At 39.7% G+C, this 24,537-nt stretch overlaps 2 protein-coding genes across 4 annotated transcripts in view; both read right to left on the minus strand.

The window, feature by feature from the left end:
- LOC111600556 overlaps positions 1–24,537 on the minus strand; it is a 168,253-nt gene that overhangs the window by 34,928 nt on the left and 108,788 nt on the right. Inside the window, exons 9-10 of the mRNA XM_030224463.1 lie at positions 16,648–16,780; positions 8,868–9,088 (exon numbers count right to left, since the gene is read on the minus strand). Of these exons, the coding sequence (XP_030080323.1) occupies positions 8,868–9,088; positions 16,648–16,780 (354 nt within the window). The remainder of the gene's footprint in view (positions 1–8,867; positions 9,089–16,647; positions 16,781–24,537) is intronic.
- LOC111600557 (receptor-type tyrosine-protein phosphatase kappa) lies at positions 1,928–5,526 on the minus strand. 3 transcript variants are annotated; one of them, XM_023316708.2, is made up of 2 exons: positions 5,265–5,526; positions 1,928–4,955 (listed from the first exon to the last, which is right to left on the minus strand). In XM_023316708.2, the coding sequence occupies exon 2, from the start codon at positions 4,878–4,880 to the stop codon at positions 2,802–2,804; it is 2,079 nt and encodes a 692-aa protein (XP_023172476.1). In that variant the 5' UTR covers positions 4,881–4,955; positions 5,265–5,526; the 3' UTR covers positions 1,928–2,801. The 3 variants fall into 3 exon arrangements, with proteins under 3 accessions (XP_023172476.1, XP_023172477.1, XP_023172475.1); XM_023316709.2 differs by having other exon boundaries at positions 1,928–4,958; XM_023316707.2 differs by lacking the exon at positions 5,265–5,526 and having other exon boundaries at positions 1,929–5,253.

Raw genomic sequence — 24,537 nt, forward strand, 5'->3', positions numbered from 1 at the left:
ATAGTTGCTAGCAATTTAATCTAATTTATCCCATCTCACAACAGTTACGTGAATTTTCTTTAAAGTTCTTATATCATGATCACATGATATAATCACAAGCCAAGTGCAAGCAAACGCAAGAAGTGATCAAAATATTTGCTCCCTACGCAATATTTTCCTCCTTTTCCCATTGTGAATACATATACAAATTATTTTTTTGCTGATGTCATGCTCAAGTTTTACTATTATTGCTGTGGCTCTTTGTTGTTGTATTTTATTGCCGTCCAAAGCAAGCGCTGTGCTGTCATATATCGATTTTATAGCGACCACACCTTGTAGAGCCTGCCGCCCTCTAGCCCTTGCTCAACCCCTTCCCACACACACAGTCGGTTTATCGCCCAGCGATATCTATATAATGGAGGCCTCTGTTTGATTTGTACGCATTAAACTGTAATCTGGTCAAGGTTTTTTTTTGCATTGCGATTACTGTGTGGAGCATCTTGTTTTGTTTATCATCGCATCTGTTATTTTTTTTCGCTTTTGCCGATTTACGCTTCAATAAATGCGGCAAAAAGAAAATAACATAAGTGAATTTATATTTTGATTGATATTTTGAGTTTATGCCACAGTTTTGGAATGCGAAGATCAAAAGATGTAAGGCGGCAAGATCTGTGCGATGGCATTGTAAAAGTTAAAGTGCATTTGATGGAAAAATAATGAAAAACAATCAAATGGATTTTGACAATGAAAATATGTGAAAACTAAGAGACTATGGAACATTTGGAAATAAAATCTGATCCATAGATTGACGGGGGTATAGAGTAAAACAGATTGGAAAAATATACATTGAAAAGAAACCGAAAATTCGTAAATATTTATTAATGATTTCATACATAAGGGAGGGTCCTTTTATTGAATAAAATATATATTAAATAGTAGTCGATATCAGCAATACAGATAAACAGCTGAAGTCGGATATTTGGGAATGATTAAGAAAAAATATAAATAATAAAGTTCTAGGTATAGAAAAACTAATTTGTTGTATTGTTAAATAAAAGAGAGGCTATACCTGCTGGATTAAAGCTAATGCACCTGCCCGCTAAGCCATATATCTCATAAGTTTGCCTTTCTCATTCACCACATCAAATTTCTATTAGAATAAACATTTTGTTTACGTCTTGTTTTTGTTTTCTTTGGCGCCCCAGCGTAAAAGTATTTTCATATATATATATTTTTGTTTCTTCAAATAAATGGAAAATCTATAGGCTGGATTTTTGCATTCGATTGCTTCAGTTATTTATTTATATGAATTCTCCCGTTTCGTTTTCAGAGCTGAAAAATAAAGAATTTTATCTGCACAAATAGAAACAATTTCAATTTCGTTTTTTTTGTTTTCGTTTTGCGTAACCTACTCTAAAGTTTCGTACGGAATCGTTCCAAAATACACATTTATTCACATTTAAAAAAATAAATTCAATACATTTACATGAATATAAGAATATATGTATATCTATGTATATAAATATAAGTGTTGTGCGTGTGTGTTTCTGTTTGTTTTGGTATATGCATTTGAATAGTTAGACAAATATTTCTTACATCGAATGCATAAATGCGAAAATATACGAGAGTACATATGTGTGTGTGTGTGTCAGTGTGTGTAAATCAACAATTGTTGCATATTGAGTTTAATGTTTCTTGCTTCTCGTTTTATTCTAAATAAATAAATATTTGATTTTTGCACATATTTTAACATGAATAAAAAATACATTTTCCGACACTTTTTTCCATAGAGAGACTAAAAACATGTTCGACTTTCTTTTATACAAGAACATAACATTTATATATATATATATATATATTATATATGTATTTAGATAGTATGTAGTATAGATTAGATATATATCAACAATTTGTATAAGGTAGCAAGTTTTAAGAGTTAACATAAGTATATATATATATCGTAAACATAATCATATTTAATCGTAATAGTTCAAGATTTCTTCATATAGTATATGTATTTATATATAGTAATAACAACAACAATTAGGGCATTAGACATGGCACATACAGTTCAGATTCAGATCATATATAGCTTTTGCATTTGATTTCAATATTTTTTATTTATGGTCCGGTTAGGAACTTGGCGACCTACACAAAAATGGATATATATATAGTAGATATATACATATATATTCCAAAAGGAAAATTAATTGGAAATTTCATTTCCAGCGACAACAAAAACACAAACGAAAAATTGTGTTGTGCACAACAAAAATACTCAGTATTATTGCTTTAAGCCTGTGCCAAGCCGAGTCTAGCCCCGATTCCTACAGCCCTATATAGCTTTATAGAAATACGACATTCATAAGTTAGATGTAATAGGCATCAAATGTGGACCACTTGGACATATAGTTGTTATTTGTGCGACTTGTATACGCATAAAACCGATTCGAATCCCAAACCCAACTTCAGTACAGCAATCCATAATGTTCGGAAGGCGCTGCACCTAGCGAAGAAGTGAGGTTCGAACCTTTCAAAAAAATGTAAGTTGTGCTCAATCCCAAAAGATTTTCACAGTGAAGTTGGACTTCAAAAATAAAATCCAGAACAGCTCAAACTAAAGAGCAGAGTTCGAACCCTTGAAAAATATTTAGTACAGTTCAATTTGTTCTATTGAGCAAGTAGAATTCTAGAAAACTCTTGAACAGATCGTTAAGATCGTACTTCAAGCTTCCATTGTAGGCCAGCTCAATCATCTTAGTAGCACAGCCGTAACTCTGAGAAACGGGGTTCGAACTGTTAAAAAATGTAGCTAGTACCGCTCAATCCTTCTTGTTGAGAAAGTGCAGGACATAGTGTAGCACCAGATCGTAGCAGTACTTGTACTCGGTCATATTTTCGACCAGCTGTGGACGGTGTCGCCGCACGGTCTTGACGGCCTGAAAGACATCGACCTCACCGTGCTGTATGACCTGCTCGATGCACGCATTGGCCGCACAGTAAACCCCGGCGCGGCTGCGACCATCGGGCGAGACAACACAGACGGGTCCATAGTCGACTTTATTGCGCCAGATCTCGACCATATTCATCAGATAGACCAGCGAATTGGTTGAGCTCGGCACCTTGTGGCCCATGGGCCAGCAGGTTAGCTGAAACAGCTGGACGGTACGTGTTGGCGCCTTGACGCCTGCCATCATTTCGGTCAGCGAAACGATCTTCTTGTTGATCTTGAACTCCCACTGCTTGATGTTCGTATAGCTCTTGGACATCACGTAGTGCACAGTGAAGACAGGGCCGTATTTTTCCATTTTCGATTTGTTGGGCCAGAACGAGGGATATTGCTGGGACTGCGAGGGCGGCTGGCAGAGCACCACAACGGCGGAGCACTCATGATCGTACACCAGAGACCAGAACTCGCCCAGCGTATGCTTCATGGGCCACTCGGTGACAATGTACTCGCGCGGCTTGGTATAACCATCCACAAAGACCGAGTTGATGTAGTCCGTGAAGGCGTTACCCTGAAAACTGGTCAAATATGGACGAAAGTTGTCCGGCGGTACACAGAGCACATCGCGATTCTTTTCCCGGTTATCGGCTCGATGACCGCCTGCGCAGTCGCCAATCGTAAAGCGTGGCGTTTGCTTGCAGATCTGATCGTACTCGGCCTGGTACTCGTTCATCTTAGTGCCGGAATTGCGTCGTGCCTTGGCCTTGAGACGATCCGACAGCTCGGAGACTGGAAACCAGGTCTTGCCGCATATGATGTGCTCCTCCAGCGTATCATAGATGAACTTGTATTGCTCCACATTCTCGACCAGGCCCTTGCGCGATTGCCGCAGCTTCTTGAGGTAGCCAAACACATTGAAGGACTCCTCCTCCTCGGCCAGTTCCAAATTGGCATCGATGGACATGTAGACGCCCGAGCGACCGCCGCCATCGCTGCAGTGCACCAAAATGGGCCCACGCATGTCCACGTCGTCGCCATCCTTGATGATGTTGCCCACAACAAGGCGCACGCGACGCCTGAACTCAAGCAGAGCATTGGAAAACGGGCAGGAGTGGGAATACCATTCCGTATAGTGGAACTGCAGTATCAGCCGTTCATCCGTGACCTCGCCCTGTTCGCCCTTCTTGTACAGCCGAAACGTACGTATGTGAAAGTTGGCCAGCTGCTCCTCCCTCACGATATTGATGTGTATATCGCCATAGGTTTCGTGAACCTCCATGTTGGGCGGCCAGTATTGCACGCACATGACCTTGGCAAAGTCAAAGGTTTTGGTCAGCATGACAATGGCGCTAATGTTCTCCTGCCACACCATGCGCCAATAGGCGTTGACCGTCTCCTCGACGGGGCCCTGGGTAACGATGTAGGCATTCGGCTTGAGCAGACTGTCCATGTAGGAGGCATTCACATAGTCCGAGTCGGGCACACCCGCCAGCTTTTGCAGCACAACGCGATTGTAGTCATATGGAATGCACTTGGGATTCTGATTCTTCTCCTGATTGTTCTTCTTGAGCGCATGCCGACAGGTGTTCGTTTCCACCTTGGCGGCCGTTTGAAATTCCAGCTTATAGAGCACAGGGAATTTGCGACGCAGATCACATAATTTGAGAAAATGCCGCACATCGATGGGTCCATTCGGTATGGTCTTCGACAGCGAATTGTTCTCATCTCGCGCCTCCAGTTTGATGCGCTCAAAGGACAACAGGCCGCTATTCAGCATGCTCAGCTTGATGGTGTTCGGTATGGAGACGATGGCGCGACTCTTGCGCTGCTGCCTTTCCACGTCATCGTACCGAGCGGATGACCTCGACCTGTGCTTGCTTTGCTTCGTGTTGCCACCCGATTTTGTTGTGGTCGTTGTTGTTGTCGCTGTTGTTGCTGTTGTTGCCGCTGTCATGGCTGTGTTGCTGTTGTCCACTGGTGCTGCCGCTGCCGCCGACTCAGTCGACGCTGCTGCCGCTAGTTGCTGTTGCTGCTGTGTTGTCATCATCAATCAGTGGGTATTTGCAAGTGTGCGAGTGTGCGAGTGTGCGAATATGTATGTGTGCGGGTGTGCGGGTGTGCGAGTGTGCCAGTGTGCGTGTGTTGGTTGTGCGTCGTTGCGTATAGGAGGAGGAAGTAACCGATTAGTATTTGTACACTTGGCACAGCATTCGCTTTTGGATTAGTAGCTTATTATTTTGCATTGCATATGCTTCGACTTTTCGCTTCTCGCCGAGAATTTTCCTTAAATCTGTATGTTAGCTTGTTAGTAACTGTAAAATGTTTGGTATTTGTTCACCTTTTAATGCGTCGCGCCAAACGGAATTTGTTATAAATAAATATAATGCACACACCGTATATTGTTGGCTAATTCTCTAGTCGTTTAGCTGACTTTTTCCTGCTATTTTTCTGTATTTTTTTTTTTTTTTTGTTTTCCTCTCTGCTCTTCGCTTGGCTTTTCTTCACTACACACTACACGACTGTTAGCTGGCGTTTGGTTCGTGTCTATCGTTTGCAGCTCAGCAGCTGCCTCGTTGGGGCAAATTTCGTGGACGACTGTTCGAGCGTTGCGCGATGTTTTGCGCTTTCACCTCAATACAGCCAGCACAGACGGCCCCAAGAGTGAGAGCGCGACAAGCCAGAGAAATAGAGAGAGAGAGAACTACAGCCTGGCAACATTTTCACCATGGCACATGTGACTGGCGCTTCGTGGGTGCGTGACGGGTATTTTTAGCCATGCGGGTGGAACGGTATATTTAGTGCGAACAGTGGTGCAAAAACCATTGGAAATTTAGTTGATGTTGAGGCTAAAAGGATTATCTAATACAAAGTTTCACTGGAATATATAATATCTGTATGGTTTTTGAAATTACTTAGCATAAGTAGGAAATATAAATGTATTTATTTTTAATTATATTATAAATAAATACTTATATTATTTTTATTTTTACGAAAACCAAGAAATCTACAATAATTTGTATTACAATTATATTTAAAGAATTATATAAATATTTTTATTTTTTAAATAGACAACTATTTAAATAAGGAAGTCCACAATAATTAGTTTTATAATTATATTTACAAAATACATTTTTATTAAAAAAAAACAAATATTGGAATTAAGTTTTTGCCTATAATTTTTTTATTTTTATATGCCTGATTTATATTTCTTTGGTACATTTTTACACAATTTACAATTTTATATATATTTATATAGCATTAATGTGTTAAATATAATGCTATAAAACGTCATACAATTTATAAGTCATGTGACATTAGAAATTAACAATGTTTTTAGTTGAATATAATAAATTTTACTATCGTCTCTTCATATATTTTATAATTATACAATATTTCTATGCATATATTATTTTCATTCCTTTCTTGTTTCACTTAATTGCCCATCACACAGTGCAATTCACCTTATAGTATGAATGAAAATTTCGATTTTCCCATTGCCTCTCATTTCGTCGAGGCGAAAAATTTCCATTTACCACATAGAAATGATTTCGCACCATACATCAGAGAGAATTCTCGCCTCTCTTGGCTGTAGGTGCTCTTGACGCATGCGCCTCAGAGGATTTTCACTTTTCATTACGTATTTCATTTTCGCCTATTGTTTTTTTTTCGGGCATGTGTAATTGAAAATTCCGTTATTTAAATGAGGAAGTGACGTTGATTTTTGTTGATTTTGTTTTTGTTTTTGTTTTTGTTTTTGATTATACCCAAAAATTTTAATTTCCATATTTAATTGGCAGGGCAAAACCAAACAAAATTATGATTTATATTGCCTGATTTTACCAGATATATCCCGACTTTTTAATGACTGCAGTAAATAGACATTTCCTGCCATGGTCAGCTGTACGTTTGCCTGTGTGATTTCATTGTTGTTTGTGTGGCCGTTGTTGTTGTTGTTGTTTTTATACATGTTTGTTGTCTCAGTGCAGTTTCACATTTTCACGTTCACACATTTGATTTCCGTATGCAGTGCCTCTAAATAGCTTTTGGCAATAGCCCACAGCCAAAGAGGAAGCGCAGCGCGGCCCCTCGACACACGCCATGAAGAACAAACAGCAACAACTATAACAAATAGGTGATCATTATGATGTCTGATCAACATCATGATCAAGAATGTGCTGTTGGCTGTGTGCTGTTTGCTGTTGAACTGGTTGGCGGCTGGCGCTACTCTCGAGGTAATTTCGAATTTCGAAATAATTACACGAGCGTATGTCAAAGAATTTTTGAATGTAAACAAATCGTTCTGTATACAGTGGGCCCTGGCAATCAAATGATGATTGAAAAAAATATTATACGCGACAGCCTTGAGCGCCAATTTGTGTGCAATTCGATGCTCTCTATTGATAAACACATTTTCAAAGAGCGCTCTGATTGGAAGTGCCCAAGCAGAAGATGCGTGTGCCTTAATGGTTCTTTGTACATTGCCTTCAAAGTTATATAGACTTGACTTAACTGAATAGAATTTCATATAAATATGTAAAAGTAAATTATAAACTCTTAGTTATCATTTGTCTTCACATCAAACACTTCTTCTCACAAGCATCGGCTTAACTGAAAATCGTCTGCTAGAAAAGCAAAATATACAGTAAGAGGATTCGTTCTTTGCCTGTCCCGTGTATTATATACCCACTCAGACGACTTTTATTCAGGCTAAAACAATGCTAATGTATTCCGCAGAAATCAATATTGAAAATTGAAATAAATTGTTGCAGGTCGAGTAAAAAAATGTTCATTAATTTAATATGTTATATAGACTAAATATATATGTATATATATATATAAGTTAACTTATAACACTTAATGTAAGGTATTATTCAACACTCATTATCGGGTGCTAGACAAGTTAAGGAACAGCCCTGGCAAGGGCAACTCTACTTACGCCGGTGAGGCTATGATTTGTAAAAATATAGATCAGTCTCGTGTTTTAACTCGTACTGATAGGACATGCTAAAAATTGGTGTTATATAAGTCAAATTAAAAGTAGGGAATATAATAAGAAAAACCAATAAAATTAACCGTTTCGATTATTCAAAAAAGAACAATTCAAAGCAGGGTTAAAAAGCGTTCTTCCAGTAAATCGCTTAAATAAATATTCACTCCGGCACTTGGCCGTTAGATGGTTTATTTCATTGTCTGAGCCCGAGGCCAGCAATAAGAGGCACAGTCACCACAGGACTGGAAACTATATAATTTATATATATATTAAATGTGTGAATATAATACTTATTAAAATGTTGGCTAAAGCATGCTTGTGTTCTCAGTAAGCAAATTCATTTTTCCTTCTATAGCTTATTAACAATATTATTTAAATTATTCGCGGACATAACGAGCCGCCCAAGACGTATTGAAGAGCAGACAGCGCTGTGGTTAGCGAGCCGTAGTTAATTTAAGATATTTGCGTACCTTAGGCCGGACGATAATCCGGCGTAAAGCTGCGCGGCTCTTGCAAATTGCTGTAGCCACCTAATTTGAGAGCTGTTGACCCATTAGGGGCACAAGCCATGGCGCCCCAAAATGGCGCCGGCACGCGGCTCAAGCACTTAAATATGCCACCCCTCGCAAACTACATTCCATTCGCATACATATACGCCCACGCCCACGCACATACACACACACACTTATGACTAAGCTAACAAAACGTTGACTGTGGCTGACCGCAGGTTGCAAGGACTGAGAAGCACGCATCCTTAGCGCCACAAAATACGCCTAAAAGCCACACGAGAATTGCCCCAAAAACCGAACTAAACTGAACCAAACCGAAGTGAACTGAACACCGAATGCTGAACGCTGAACGCTGAACGCTGAACCGCTCGACCGTCCTCGACTAATTAGCATTAAATTAGCTATAAGAGAGGACAACAAGGATATGAAGCCGAGCACTTACCTTGCCAAATATGGTGAGTCCGCCGTGCTTCATGTTGAAGGTTGGCGCGTCCGCATAACTCGAGTCGGCCCACGGTGTATGGCATGTGGAGGTTAGCGTCATATACCTTACCCCAATTGCGTACAGGGTGCGCAGCACAGCCAACGAGCCGCCCAGCGAGTGGCCGCCCTCGACGCCGGTTAGCGAGCACAGCTGCTGGTTCTTGTGAGCATCGATGATGTCTGCAAAGGAGAGCACAAGTAGAGTAAGAGGCGATTCCAAAACTTGAAGAACTTTGCAGCTTAAACTTGGCTCAGCGCAGCTGCATTGTTTTTGGGTTCAACTACACAACTTCAAAATCTGCGATTAAAATTTGTTTCGCCATGACGAACTTTGAATACCCTTAAACAGGCTAAATGTATTTTACTGCAGAAGATACATTTGATACTTATTTTTGAGCTACACAAGTTTAAATCATAATAAAACAAAGAAATATTTACTAAATACCAATAGAGTGGATTTTATTGGATAGGAAATTTCAAGACATTAATGTTTACATATGATTTTGACTATGCAGCCGCCACGGCTGGTGCGTACAGGAATTAATCTGGAATATTAATCATCATCATCATCATCACCAGTTTTGAAGACATAAGGCAATGGCTCCGCTCATAAAGCACACCAAACGGCAATTCAATGTTGACTGCAGTATTGACAAGCTTGTGGATTATCCTTCAGTTTAAATGGCACAAAATTCTACTTATTTCATAAGCCGGGCCTTAGAACCAATATCAGTTCAAGTCTAGAGCTCAAACTGTACAGAGAGCTCCAACTATCAATACTTTTTCTATGAAAAAATGAAACAAAATATAAATCTGCATAAATTCATTCATCGTTTCGGACATCTGCCTCCAATTCTGTTACATTATTCCAATATTTTATGGCTGGGTTCTACAATGAGTGATTACGAATACATTTTTACTATCTGAAAGATTACCTGGGAAGCATTTAACAGATATTGCCTCCAGAAAAAATTTAAACAAGAAAGCTTTATCCGTAATTTCTCCCTTTAACAAGATTATTAATGACTTTTAAAAATTGAAGAAATTTACAATTTGGTGAAAACGCTTCTGTATTTCTCAAAATTTCATCGGTTCTGCTATGATATTATTCGACTTCTTCCCTTCACTTTTGGTTAAGATCTTTGCTAAGCATGAATGCTTAAAAAATAAATACAATAAAAATAAATACAATAATAATAAATACATTGCTCTCATTCCCAGAGTAACCGAGTTACAAATTTAAAAATGCCTGACCCATATACGTTAGATTATGCGACTAAAAAGCAAGCTAAATATAATTTTGAATTCCAATAAGCTGAAAACACAAAACCAAAAAGCAAATAAGGTATAAAAATTTGTTTGTTTATTTTCTTTGTTATTTTTTCTTAAATGATTACAGCTAATATATATTTTATGCCGCTCTTTCCGTGATCTAATTGCTAGACTCTTTGCCAGAGTATGAGAAAACAGCATAAGTAAGAAACATTGTTTTGCTGCGTCTGTCATTTGCTTTGCTGCCCCGTTGAGCTCTGCGTTCATTGCGGTCTTAGCATGTCCCTCCGACCGCCTGGCTGGGGCTGCTGGCCGTCTGTCTGTCTCAGCTGGTCTGTCTTCTGGTCTGTCAGTTTATCCCAACATGGCATTTGTGCTATGCTGTGCAATATTTACGCTTGTCTTGTTCACCAGCTTTGATCTCTTTCATTTCGTTTCGTTTCGTTTCGTTTAGCTTGGTTGCCAGGCACTTGTCAAAATACTTGCTCATTGTTCATTGTCCATTGTTATTTATTTTTCACATTTTTTATTATTATATTGTTTTATTACTTTGTTTTAGCTAGCAGCTAGCAAGTTGAGCAATGTTTGCATAAAGTTGTTAGACAACTTTTTCTTATTCGACTTATTTCTCGAATGGCATGTTAGACATCGTCTGATTGTCTAAATTGTAAAAATGCATTTGCCAAAGAGTCATTAAGCATTCGTTTTAGCAAGCAAACGCCGAAATTCGTTTAACAAATTATTTTTATAAAAATATTAGCTAATACGTTACTTAGTTGTACCTTGTTAGCCATTCTATATAGAACGCAGCTTTTTAAACTGAACACAAACAGCAGCATCGCCGCCATCCACAAGGCCATCTATAGTAGTCCCGACATTCCTATATAGAATTCCGCTAAAGGGCTCTATGGCGCGGACCTCAAGGTATAAAATTCAAATTATGCAGATGGACTACAGCTAACAGGCTTGTGATAAACTCAGTGCTACATAGAAATCCATCAGACACGCGGATAGACTGGCAGCGAATCGTAACCATCTCGCAAGCGCTTGGCTCTCAAGACCAATCGGAATAAGCTGGTATAAAAACACCAAATTAAAATAAAAATAAAATAATCCTCATCAAAACAACTTCTCGATCTCTATTAAATTTAGGTAATCACCCAAAAGAATCCACAATCGCCTCATAAAAGGTCTCCAACTCAATGACATCGATTTTTTCAACAATACTTAGTGCCATTCCACGCCTCGGATACTTTTCCCTGAGCCGGAAGACGCCAATTCTGATAATATAAAAACAAGGTAAACGTCCAGACTACCGAGAGTCAATCAATCCAATCAACCAATCAGTCTCCTAAGATTCCGAAACTCTTCAAGACAACAAAAATATAAATTTCAAATTGCATTAAGAGAAAAATGCAACTCCGGAACTATTACACATGAGAGTTAATCTTTTATTAGAAGAAATTTACATATCATTCATAGATATGCTACAACAACAACAAAGATATTAAAGCAAGTCACCAGCCCTCAACTCTACCAAATTACGATGTAGCCGGGCGGGTGCCCCAAGAAATACAGTTTACTCGAACACACTCAAAGCCACAGATACATTTTACAACCCAATTAAGATCCACTATAAGCAGCCCTACTTCTATCAAGAAACAAGAAATTCTATTAAGTCACCGGCAACATCACAAAAATTCAATAATTGAATTTTTTAGAGCTAAATGGACATGAAGCGTTCAACATCTACACTCCATGAGATAAGTGAACATTTAAATCCCACCCTCTGCACACAGCCCATACAGGCAAATGCAGCGCCGAACGACAAAGAGGGCAACAGTAGAGCTGGCCCGTAAAAACAAAACCACTCAGTTTTCAGTTCGAAAATACACGTAATTATTGTCGAAACACCAAAGGTGGGTATCAGGCGCTGTGAGCGACACTGAAGTGCAGAGCAAATCCAGTTGCTGAGCTCTGCTGTGCCAATTGCAGTGAAAGCCACGCAGCCTCCCATGGAGTGTGTGGCGTATTCCAATGACACTGATTAAATAGACGCTGACATCATGAAGACAGCCAAACACTCCAATATACAAAGCCATACTCAAAAATAAAACCATCAGCCATGCCAAATACCACAAAATTCTCACAGGCTATTAGCTTTATTCCTGCATTTGGCCAAGAAAACTCCGAAAATTTATATACATCATATCAATCTCATCCCCTCCTCACTGCAATCCGAACTTCGCCTAAAACCCGCAACTCCGGAACTATTACACATGGTAGTCAACGGTATATTCGATATAAAATGAACAGTTTACGAATAATTATTGGAGCATATTTAATGACCCAAAAAAAAAAAAAAAAATGTTTAAAAGGAGAAAAAGGAGAAAAAAGGAGAAAAAAGGAGAAATAAATAAATAAAAATAAATTAGCTGCTGAAGCAGCTGCTTGCTGCACCAGCGAGAGCTGGGAGACAACTGAATTCGATGTCAGGAAATTAAAGCCCAAACAGACTTGAAATGTCAATGCCTGCAACATAACCTAGAGAAAGTCTTAATATGCCACGTCATGATTAAATATCACATAGTGTTGGAAATTGTTGAAAATATAGTGTTAGAAAAGCACAAAGCCAAACGAGCTGTCAATCGAGTTAAGCAAGCTGAACAATGCTGTTTGGTAATTTGATTAGAAGTACAACCAGCTCGTGAATTACTATGGCAACAACATTTGGCTTAGTTGTAATCGGAGAGGTCCGGGCACATACGCACAGAAAACGATTGAATCATTTGTCGCTGCATTCAAATCAAGCATTGTAATAACATTTCAAATGCCACAAACAGGCAAAACGAGTCAATAAATTTGCCACAAAAGGACGCCAAAGTGGGGCCAATAAGGCGGGAGAGCGGGAACACAAGTCACACAGGATGCGGACTCCTGCTTGCAAGTTTTCAGGCAATAAGTAAATAAGCTGCGTAAAATCAAAAGGACGCACTTGTAGGTGCTGCCCTGTCCTGAAGTAGTAGTAGTTGTTGTTGTTGTTGTTGCTGTTGCCATGGCTCCTGCTGCTATTGCCTTTGTTATGGGAGCCAGGAAAGCAAATACCTGCCACAGAACCTGCTCGATGTCGTCGTTGCCGTAAAACCCTAAAACCTAAAATATGGAGCAAATAAACAAATATTCAGCCAGGACCTTTACTGCAGCGACTGCTGCTGCTATTGTTGTTGTTGTTGTTGTTGCGGCAGTCAAAGGAAAAATCTACCAAAGGCACTAAAATGCGCCACGTGAGCTGAAGTTCAATTTTTGTAGCGATTGTCAGGGCAAAGGATACGATGCTCGATGCTGGATGCTGGATGCTGGTCCGGCATGTAATTGTCTGTGACCGGGCCAGCAACAAGAATCGACCATGGCCCCAAAACGTAATGTATAATATATGGTCCATGTATCGGATGCGATTTGAGGCAATAGAGAAACGAATGCTCCAACACATTTCAAAATGAAAATCCCAACCAAATGCCACTTGACGCAATAAACCAAGAGCAAGGGCATAAAAATGTGCTCAATTCCACAAGCCAAACTTCAAATGCACTTACAGTGGCTTCGATGGAATAACTGATTGAAATTGTATTACTTCGATTAGCTGATAGACAAGGGAATTCAATTAGAATAAGGCTGGAATAATTGATATAGATATAAATATGATTGGAGTTAAGGACAGTTCGTAAATTGATTTGTTTGAGCTATGTGAGCTATGACTTCTCTGAGCTTCATATTATTGGTACAGGCTAGCTCGACTTTTACCACATCATCACCAATATGTATACTCTCGCCAAAGCACAAATCTACTTAGAATTTCTTTTCATTTTCTCATATTCAAGTTGCTCTAGAAAATCCACATGCTTCGTGGCGAAAGCATGCGAGGAAAATGTCAAAGGCTTTTCAAATCGAATGCAATTTTGGTTCTCAGTTCCCCTTTGCTCGATGCAGCTCAGTGTAAATTGAAGCTTACACATTTCGAAGGTGGAAATTGAAAATTGCGAATGAAAAGCATTCACACATCGACACGGTAAAAATGTAAAGTAGCAAATGCAGACAGCAGACAGCCAACAGAGACAGAGACAGAGACAGAGACAGAGATAGAAGCAGCGACAACAAAGCCGTGTGGAAAATGAAGGGGAAAAGAAAGCAGTGGAAAATCCACGTATGCTTAGCTGCAGGTAAACCTAGTTTCAGTTTTCACATTTATTGTGTTTATGCAACGCGAATGCAATGCTCACTTCACACAGCCTTTAATGGTAACCAAGGAGCAACCAGAACTCAATTGGACATGCATGTGTTGTACTACATCTGCAGCAGCAGGGATTCCGACTAGGGAAACGGGCTTGCTGACTGACTGACTGACATGTCATGTCAGTTGTCGACGTCGCGTTCTGTTTCAGTTCGTTAGCTTTGCATTTTTACAATCACTTTGGCAGCTAGCAACATCTGACTAAGACTACCTCTCTCTCTCTTCCTTTTTGGAGCCTGCCCAATGGACATTTTATTTACAGGATATGCGTACAGCTACTACAATTCCAGGCGACTGAATTTATTTTCGTGCAGTTAAAATAAAATGTTGGCTTTATTTTATGCAAGAGCAGCTGCAAAAAATTCATGTGCAGTCCAGCAAGGGCCAAGCGGTTAGCATTCCGGGCTCAGTGAATCGATGCGGGGCTTGAACCACTGCTTTGGCTCCGCAAATGCTTAAAATAGTGCAAATATGAAATCATTTCGATTGGTTTGCTCTACGTGCATAAGTGTTGATAGGAACTGAGGAATGACTGCGAAAATCCCTGAAACTAGAAATTGTTAAGCAACTGATGCCGATGAGCGTGAAAGAGCTTATTTCAGCCAAGACAGAGTAGACAAAGCATGAAAGAGCTTACTTCAGCCAAGACAGAGTAGACAATTACGAATAATCGATTCGAATTTGAATTACAACATACAACATTGCAACATTCATTCGATAATCTGCAGCTGGAAGCTGAACTGCAACCATTTAGTGCTTAACAACTTGCAACGATTTGAGCTAAAGCCGCCTTAAATGCTCCGTACTTCAGTAAACATGACCTACAAACTGTTTATTAACTCTGCTATCGAATAGTTTTCTCGATTTGCCAATTTCCATTCAACTCGAGCATACTCCACACACAGTTGGAACGATTAAAAATTGTGCTTGTTGCAACGAAATAAAGTTTGCTTGAATTTCTGCTGCACTTTTCACTCGCCCAACTGGATTCAGCAGCTTTTATTTGAAGTAGATTCTTGTTCTGTTTGCATTTTTGCTGCATTCAAGAGCTGTTGGCATGCCACTACCTTATGCTGTTTAGAGTGCGTAGTTCGTTGCTATTTGCGGTTAAACATATGGAGCCCTCCCCTTATCACAATTTAGCACAGGCTACAAGTATATGTAAAATTTTTTTTTTGGGGCATGCATTTCCGCTCGTAAATTTCGAGCAAAAAGTTTTCCTGTGCATGATTTTTATGGGCATGTGATTTATTGACATTTCCATTAACGGCTGCATAAATGTTTCAACGCGAAATGCCGGAAGCGATTTCTTGTTTGTTTCGCCGCGGTTTTCCTTTTAGAGCGGCAAACAAATACCAAAAAAAAAAAAATACTATGAGGGAGTGCACATCTAGTAAAAGAGGCTGGACTTTGAAGTACCCTAGACTGAAAGGCATGTAAATACAAATATAAGAGAGTTTAGGCTAAGCCTAGAGTACTAGGGGCTGAAGGAGTTGCAAAGGGATCCTGTCGACTACAGAAGACCTCAGTCGGCTACAGAAGGCCACAATGGATGACAGTCGACGACAGCATACCTCGTCATATTTAATTACAGGGCATTAAAAGAATACCAAAAGATTGCCAAGTCCTATGGCAGCAAATCAAAATGCAAAACGGAAAACAAACCCAAGAGCAGCAGCAACAACAACTTGAATACTGGCCGGAGACTCGAACATAAGTCAAACTTGTGCAGTTCCACTTGCACTCGTGCTGCTTGCAACATCAGTTGCGATTCTGTGCGAGAAGGACTGCCACCCGCTGTTAACTAGGTGAGTGCGGCATATCAAAGGAAATGGCGCAAAAATATGGCACGCGGTAAGCAGTCGACTCAAGTGCAAGTCTGGAGCACTGCTGCAAGTGCACCAACTGCTGCGATTCGCTCTTCTTTTTCGCCATTTCTTAAGAATTACTCTTACTTTTTTTGTGCACTTTTTCTTATATATAAATATTTGTTTTTTTCCTTTTGGGATACTTTTGAACAACTCGCGAAAGTTTCCGGCATAGCAGCAAATTGAATGCGTGGGCTCTGAGCGCTTTTTGGCATTTCAACAGCAGATTCAGCGCATCTAACCTGGGCTTATGTGGCGTATGTGTGATTCTTACTTATTTGGCATTTGATATGGCTGCGAGGCGTACTTACCTTGCGCCGACGTGCAGGTGGTTAACTGCGGCGAATATCGATCGGTTAGTCTTTTGATCACATCAATTTGCTCCAGCGTCAGCTGCACTGCATCGCGATGTTGTGCCTCACAGGGCACGTAGGCTGCCCAGAACTGAAAATGAGAGGGAAATGTTAATAAGAAAGGGATGAGAATCAAGCAATAGAAATGATTTAATAAAGGGATTTTTTAAGCTTGTGTAAAAAGCTTGCCTCAATTAGCTCTTGGCAATACATTTTTTTAAAGGTCTGGCCAAGTCTTTAATGTGATAAAAAATATATAATATATCAAATTGCGAGATTAAAATTCTTAAGCTATCCACATTATTCTAGCTTGTTAGCTTACGAACTCAGTGTACTGGAGAAAAACAAAGTTTATATTATTTTACTTAGTACTTTTGACTGGTCTGTTCTGGTCTATAAACCACTTTTCAAATGTTTGTAAAAATTTACAGTTGTGTGCAGTTACACCTGCATTTGTTTATATATTCACAGTGAGCGCTTTCATAGAGAGAGAGAGAGAGAGAGAGAGAGAGGAGCAGAATTGGAGCAGTTATCCATTTATTGCCGCATTTCATTATTTGCTTCAAAATGCCAGGCAGCCCAAGGGGATGCCGCATATAGGGGCAGCAGTAAAGCAGTAAGGGGCAACAGTTGTAACCAACTAATGACATGTGGCAACAATAGCAACAACAATGGCAATAGAAAATTTTGCAAATACCTTATGTAAACGCTCGTTCGTGCAATCGTAATGAACGTTGCCACCGAACAGGTAGGAGCCAGGTAGACACAGTGCCTGGTGCCTGGTGCCTGGTGCCTGGTGCCTGTTGCCTGGTCAGCGCTGCAATGGCCGTACAATTAACCCGAATTGAGGCAAATGCTCATGCACTTTTGTCCCCTGATAAGCTGGCAGAGAAGTACGTATGGCACCCGGAACTAAGCAGAAATAACTGCAAGCATCAGGGGAGCAGAGCCTAAGAGCTCGTACAGAGTGCGGACTACAGCAAAACAGGTGAAAAAACGCGTGTAACAGATAATATATATGCGATAAGCAGATACCCTGTCTCAGAAGGAATGTCTACATTGAAGAACTTATGCAGAATAAGAGCAAATCAAGCCAGTCATAAGAATTTTATAAACAAGCCTAATAAACCTTTCACTAAAGGAAACTATTCAACAAAACTCAATTAAGATTGGCCTAAAGTATACGAAAAATAAATATGCACAACAGAATTGATTCAACTAGTTTCTAATCTGGCTTTCTTTTCTACTTTTATGCATATATATTAAAACATTAAATAATTCTGCATTTAAATAGCTAAAGCTTGGTAGGTGATTGTCCCAAAGCTTAGAGTGCAACAAAAAGTCTCTATTTGCTAACTGTTCATGAAAACTAACTGAAAATCAACATCAACTGGGAAACGTGCAGGGCCGAGGCATGTGGGATCACTATGCTGGTCAGTTGGATAAACTTTGTTGCTCTGCTCTAAATGGAATTTGCCCATGTATTGTTGCTCTGGGTTACGGAGGTGGTGTAAATTTGTTAGTTGAACAATTAAAATTGCAGAAATGTGAAACACTGAGTGGACGTCGACTAACCTATGCGCTTCAAATCCAGTTGTGCTGGCAACCGGGGCGAGCTCAACACCTTTAGCCATAAACTCAGCACCGCCCGAGCAGGGCGCCTCTTCGGCTGCTTCTTAGCTCTGTTAAATTGTTTTCGGCCACAAAACTCGTTGCGAGTCGTTTATTGAAAAGTTGCACTCCAACTGGAAATGCCAAACTGGCCAACAACAAAATTTCTATATGAATTGCGGCTCTCAAATGTATGCACTCTATCATCATCATCAAAATTATCATCAGCAGGTAACAACGATGCTGGTGCTGATGATGCTGATGGGCTTGGCAATGGACAACTGGTAAATGAACATTTTTCAGTGTTTTGCTGTTTTGTTTTGCTTTTAATTTAGTACCCATGGAATAATTTTTGGGGCTACGTGCCTGTGTGTACGGGGTCTGTTCTGGTCTAGTCTGGTTTTGGTCGGGTCTGGGTAACTGTATTTCTGGCACTCGTCCAGCACAGCCCCTTACGAATTTATATTAAAAATTATTTATTGCATTTTGTGTTGTCAGGTTCTAGTTGTTGTAGTCCTCTTTTTGTGTTCTGCTCGTTTTTGTTCCAGCCAAAAGGCAGAAACTTTTTAATTGCTCTTTCAGTTGTTGTTTTTGTTGTTCGGAATTGTTTTTTGCACTTTGGCTGCTTCCTGTTCGATGGAGACACGTACGTGCTTTCATTTTTCCCTAATGATATAACGTGATCTAATGGCTCGCATACGTTTTACTGCTCCCAGTAACTGTTTATATACTTCAAAGCTAATGATATAGCGCAGAGAGTGGCTTAAAGCCACAATTAAAAGAGGGAAAGAGAGAGAGAGAGAGTTTAAATAGGTGCAAATATTTTGAGATTATTTAGTGCACAGATAAGATGTGTGGAGCCTAGGTCTAAGGCTATTAAAACACTATTAATTGTCTAAATATATTACCTATTTCAAGCAACGTATACTTTAGTTTGCATTTAAGTAGAATTTGAGTTAATTTTCTGATATTTCTGGAAAATATGTTTTCCACTGTAAGCAGCTTGCAGTTAACTTTGAAGCATTTAATTGCTTTGGGCAGTGAATCAAAATTCTCAGAAGCAATATCATAGTTTTAGATATTTGTGAAAAATATATATATTTTCCTTGATTCTTTTGGTCGTCTGTTTTATTGAAGTTTAGCACAGGCAAGTTGATTGCTGTAAGCTAAGAATCACATTTCTCAGAACAGAAATATATTTGCCTTCGCTTAGGCCAAATAAATGCAATAAAATAACAAAATAAAATTTAATAATTTAAAAAAGGCAAATCCAATAAAAGAAAAATCAAATGCAATTGAGGCAATACATCATAGCAACAAGCTACTATATTATTTAGTATTTCAGTCTATTTTATAGCTAAGATTTATCGAACCCACAGCACTTGATGGTTGCTAAGAGCATTAGGTCTTTGGTTACCAATCGTATTTAAGCTGCCGCATTTATTGACTACAATCGTTGGCAATGACCAGCATTATCTAGTTCGTTTGGAAACTTACTTTTAAGCTATGGAAAATTTGAATACATCAATTTCAATACTTTATTAAACTTAAATAATTATTGAGCCATTTTATTGTGGCACCTTTGAAGCCCTCAAAATGAACATAAATATTTAACTTTTACATTAGCTGCCGCTTTGCGGCGGAAAATTGCTTTATAAAACAGGAAAACAGCCAACTTTTGCACTTGAGGGCAAACAGAAGCAGTGCATATTGTGAAAGACAGAACTTAACTCGTTTTTTTCCTGCTGTTATCTGCTTGGCTCTTTACAATTGGATCTTCTTTGTGCGCATCATTATGACGCGCACTTAACATTTCCGTTGCGTGGGTCTCTCACCTTTTTTTTATGTGCTTCCCTTTTCTTTGTTGTTTGCATTTATGTTTTTGCCTCTCGCAAATCCTCTTAAAACATTTTTGTAGGCATTAAACAGGAGGCGGAGTCGTGAGAGGTGTGGCATGTGGCGCCTCGCTTATCTTTTCGTTTTTTTTTTTTTTCGGCAGCCTGTAAACCGCAAAGGGCAACAGGTAAACGCGGCGTATGCGCAATATTTAGCCAGAGAGATTAGAGTGTGTGAGAGTGTGTCTGTGTGTGTGTGTGTAAAGTGTTTTGTCTGCCATTGTTCTACATCGACAGCTGGCAGCAATTGGTTAAGCATGTCAGGCCGACGAGAAATTCTTCGCTTAATGCAGCCGCATCAGGTCACCTGTTGCCCACAACAAAGGCCTGCGGCCAGGGTATATGAATCGGCTGGGCAGGTCTGTTCTGCATTTGCGAAAGGTGCGCTTGAAGTGTGTTTAAGCATGACACTTTGCCATTAGCAGCACACCTGCAGCACGACGAGCACATACAACCCAAAAGTGTCGTCAATGTCTCGGCAATGTCCTTGGCGCTTTGTTTGTGTCCTGTGCTATCAGCAGCATCCGCAGCACGAGCACCATTATTGTCATCATCATCATCAGCAGTAGCAGCAGGAGCAGCATTGTTGTTGGCTCAAGGCATATTAATATTTAAAGTTGTTTGACGCTGGCAAACGAAGACAACAACAGCAGCAGCGACAACAATTCTCCCCCAAGGATAGCATTTTGGCTTCAAGTTAATTGTGAATGCTTTGCTGGGTTTGCGTGATTTGTTGTGAATGGACGTGCGTGTGTGCGTGTGTGTGTGTGTGTTTTGTTGTGTCTTGCGGTTGTGGCATGCTGATGGCGTTGGCATTTATTAAACGCCTGCTACACAGCGACTGCAGCTGTTGTTTTGTGGTCGAAATGGCAAACAGAAAGTTTCGTCACAACAAATTGCACTGGAATGCGTTCTATTCAATCAAATGATATTTAAATTTGTTTTATAAAGCAATAAGTCAGCAAAGCACAAATAACACATAATTCGAAATAAAATGTTTATTTACATATTATAAATATTGGCGCAAAGTTGATGTTTGCTTAATTAAATGAATTTCATATAACATTTGCTAGGTTTATATTTATATAAAATTCAAAAGAGTTTGTGTTTGCTGGAATTAACTTTGTAAACTAGTTTTTATGGTTAATTAAAGTAAAAATAATTTAAAATTTTTTTGATAAATTTAATTAAAAATGTTGTATGATTTTGTAGAGCTCTACATCATGTTAATATTAAAAATAAATAAAATACTTGAGATCTTCAATAAAAGAAGTTAGAGAAATATATTTGTTGATGTCTTTTAAAGTAAGTTAAAATCTATAAATTTTATTGCAATCAAACAGAAACTCTGAGTCTATAAATAAAACCAAATACAGTGCATCTACAGAAGCTGAGCAGTCTTAAAAATTGCTCTAAAATATTTGATACGCAAACTGTTTTCAGACCTTAAGAGTTCTAAATAGTCTACTTGAATGCAAACTACAACATTGCTCTTAGGCAAAGCTCTCTTACTTAAATCTAAATATGCTTTTAGCAGCCCATTTAGATAAACTAAAGAAAAAGGAAAAAACATAAGCCAGCAGCTTATGTAACAAAGAAATGAAAATATTCTTTTTGCATAATCGAATTATAAGTACTTTCAACAAAATTCTATTGCAATTAGGATGAAATTTGTTTAAGGACGCCCAAAAGTATGCAATAGTAAATGGAAATGCACTTAAGAGTGGCAGCACAGCCTCAATAGCTGCTGCTCGAGTGTTTGTGTGTTTGGTAGACAATTTCTAGGTAAAACACATTCAGCCACGCCTCAAGCAAAATACAAATCCCTGACAGCTTAGGCCGAAAAACCTGAAGAGCAAAAAAACACTAGAGCCGGAGTGTTTAGCCCGGACGACTTCCGTTGCCAACATTAAATACTTTTTAAAAGTAAATACAAATTTGAAGCCAACGGCCAACGAGATAAGCGCCACATTCCCAGACTCAGGGCTCGGCCTCAGCCTGAGCCTCAACCACAGCAAACCACCAACAAGGAACGACTACCACTTTTCAAATCCCTGCGCTACATACATGCTGAATGCGGCAATGTGCTCTACTGCATGTCCTGGCTCAGATTACAACATGAAATGGCGGCGGCGTTCACATCCGCCTTCGTCTGCTCGAGCAGCTGGGCCGGGCTGGACTGAGTTGGGCTGGGCATATATGCGCTTTCTATTAGGCTGCTGCAGCAGCTAGAATGCAGTCAGCCATGCAGGGGGACAACCGTAACATGACGTTTCCGTGTCCATGTCCGTGCCCGTGTCCTGGCGCTGATGCTGACGCCACACTGCCACTGGTTACGGCAGCTGCTCAACGAACACCGTTGCCAGTTGGAGCCAACTTTTCGTCTGTCTGATATTTCAACAATGTTGTTGTTGCTGTTGGTGTTAGTGTTGCTGTTGCTGCTGCTATTTCTATTGCTGATGTTGTTATTGCTGCTACCTGCCCAACTATGTTGCAGACACAAGCTGTAGTTTTTTTCAGATACTCTAGACACGGAGTGAAATCGAGCATATTAGCTTGGCGATATGTGTGCATGGAGACTAGAGAGTGGCAGAAGCAGAGGGAGAGACGTCCAGGTGAAAAGAGAAGCGGAGACTGAGGGATAGATATAGAAAGATTGGGGATGAGCGAAAAAGATGAATGGATACAGAATAGAGACAAGAAAGAGACAGAGAGAAAAAGAGAGGGAGTGACAAAGAAAGAGAGTGAGAGAGAAAAAGTGTGAGGAAGAGACAGAAAGTCATAAGGAGATAGACAGAAAGTAAATGATTGTGGGAGAGAGCAATTGATCAAGAAATGGATGACGAGAAAGATTAATAGAGAGAGCTGACTAGAGAGAGCTGAATGGAGAGCTGACTAGAGACAGAGCGAGGGAAATAGAGACTGATATCGAGAGAAAGAGAGATAGATTAAAGACAGAGAGGACCTTTTATAAATCGAATTCAAATTCTTTAATCTTCTTTTTGGTCTTTGAATCAAGCTAGTTGCTTATAGCCAAGTTCAAGTTATTATTGATCTGCCAACAGCGCATAGCCCAATAGCCAACACCCTGCTGCAATATTTTCACTTTTGTTCCTTGTTTTAGCCAATAAAAGCGCAGCAACTCCTTAGGCGCTGCTGGCACCACATTTTGGCAGCTGCTCGAACTGCTAGGGCGCCAAAATGATTCGAGCTGTTGCCCTGCTGCAGTGCTACACGCGTTTGAGTGCTTTATGGCCTAAACGTGATTTTCAGCTTGTCTATTAAACATTTTGCTGTACTCTTTTTTGTCTTTTTGCAACGTTCTGCCTGCTGCACATTGTTTTTTGTCTTTGGCCTTGGCTGACGCTGCTGCTGCTGGTGCTGCTGCTGCATCGACGACATGCAGTCACTGCACGTTTCGAATTTCGGGCAACAATTGTTGAAACATGTTGTCATTCAGTTAGTTAGTTGCTATGTTTGTCATTTTGTTTTGTTTTCTCCTCTAACTGCCTTCATTGAGCTTAGTTTTCCGTCGCGAATTAAGTGCGAAATGGCGCAGTTAGCGGAAAACTTTAAAAGGCGCAATGTCTGTCACGTAGTTAGAGCTACAAACTGGAATTTATAATGCAAGCAAAATACTTAAAATCATTTATTATACAAGTAAAATCTGTGCAGTTTGCGCGTTAGGCATGACTGTGAAGCTATGAAGACAAGGAGTTTTTGTTGGGATTAAAAAAAGTATTTCTTTAAGTGTTGTTGGTCTGAAGTTTCTTTGGGATTTGCTTCATAATTCATTAACTAAATCAAATACAATTTGTATTTGTATACAATAATTACTACTTAAATATTTTTGATATATTACTATACTAGATGCGGCACTTCTACATCTTTAAGCATTGCCTAGTTCGCACTGCAGCTTGGCATAAATCAAATAGCCCAAAGTAAATATCCGTTTAAATGGTAAACTAGTTGTACGTGCTGCGCTTTCGGCGCAAATGAAACGCGGCGAAAGTTCATAAATCAAAGGCAAATAAACAGTTCTTGGCTAGAAACCACTTCAATATTTCAAATCGAGAGAGGACGAATTCTCACGTTTCACACGCGAAAAAATGCGACCGGCAAACAATTGCCGTTGCCATTGCAATGCTAGCCAAAGTCACGGAGCCAACTGCTTGGCCCAGTAAGAATGCTAAAGGCAGGCTTTAAACTTAATGAAAATTAACTTGCGCCATGCATTTTCGGTCGTGTCATGGCCACATGCCACGCCGCCTTAATGTTGCATTTGCACACGCGATTCTATGGCTTGCGCGGCACCGCCATAAATTTAATGTTGGCAAACAAT

Source organism: Drosophila hydei, unplaced genomic scaffold, assembly GCF_003285905.1.
Source record: "Drosophila hydei strain 15085-1641.00,03,60 unplaced genomic scaffold, DhydRS2 tig00008114-arrow-pilon, whole genome shotgun sequence".
Taxonomy (NCBI): domain Eukaryota; kingdom Metazoa; phylum Arthropoda; class Insecta; order Diptera; family Drosophilidae; genus Drosophila; species Drosophila hydei.

Excerpts from the sequence above, each read along its gene's own strand:
- LOC111600557 (XM_023316707.2), bottom strand. The coding sequence starts at position 4,973 with ATGATGACAACACAGCAGCAACAGCAACTAGCGGCAGCAGCGTCGACT.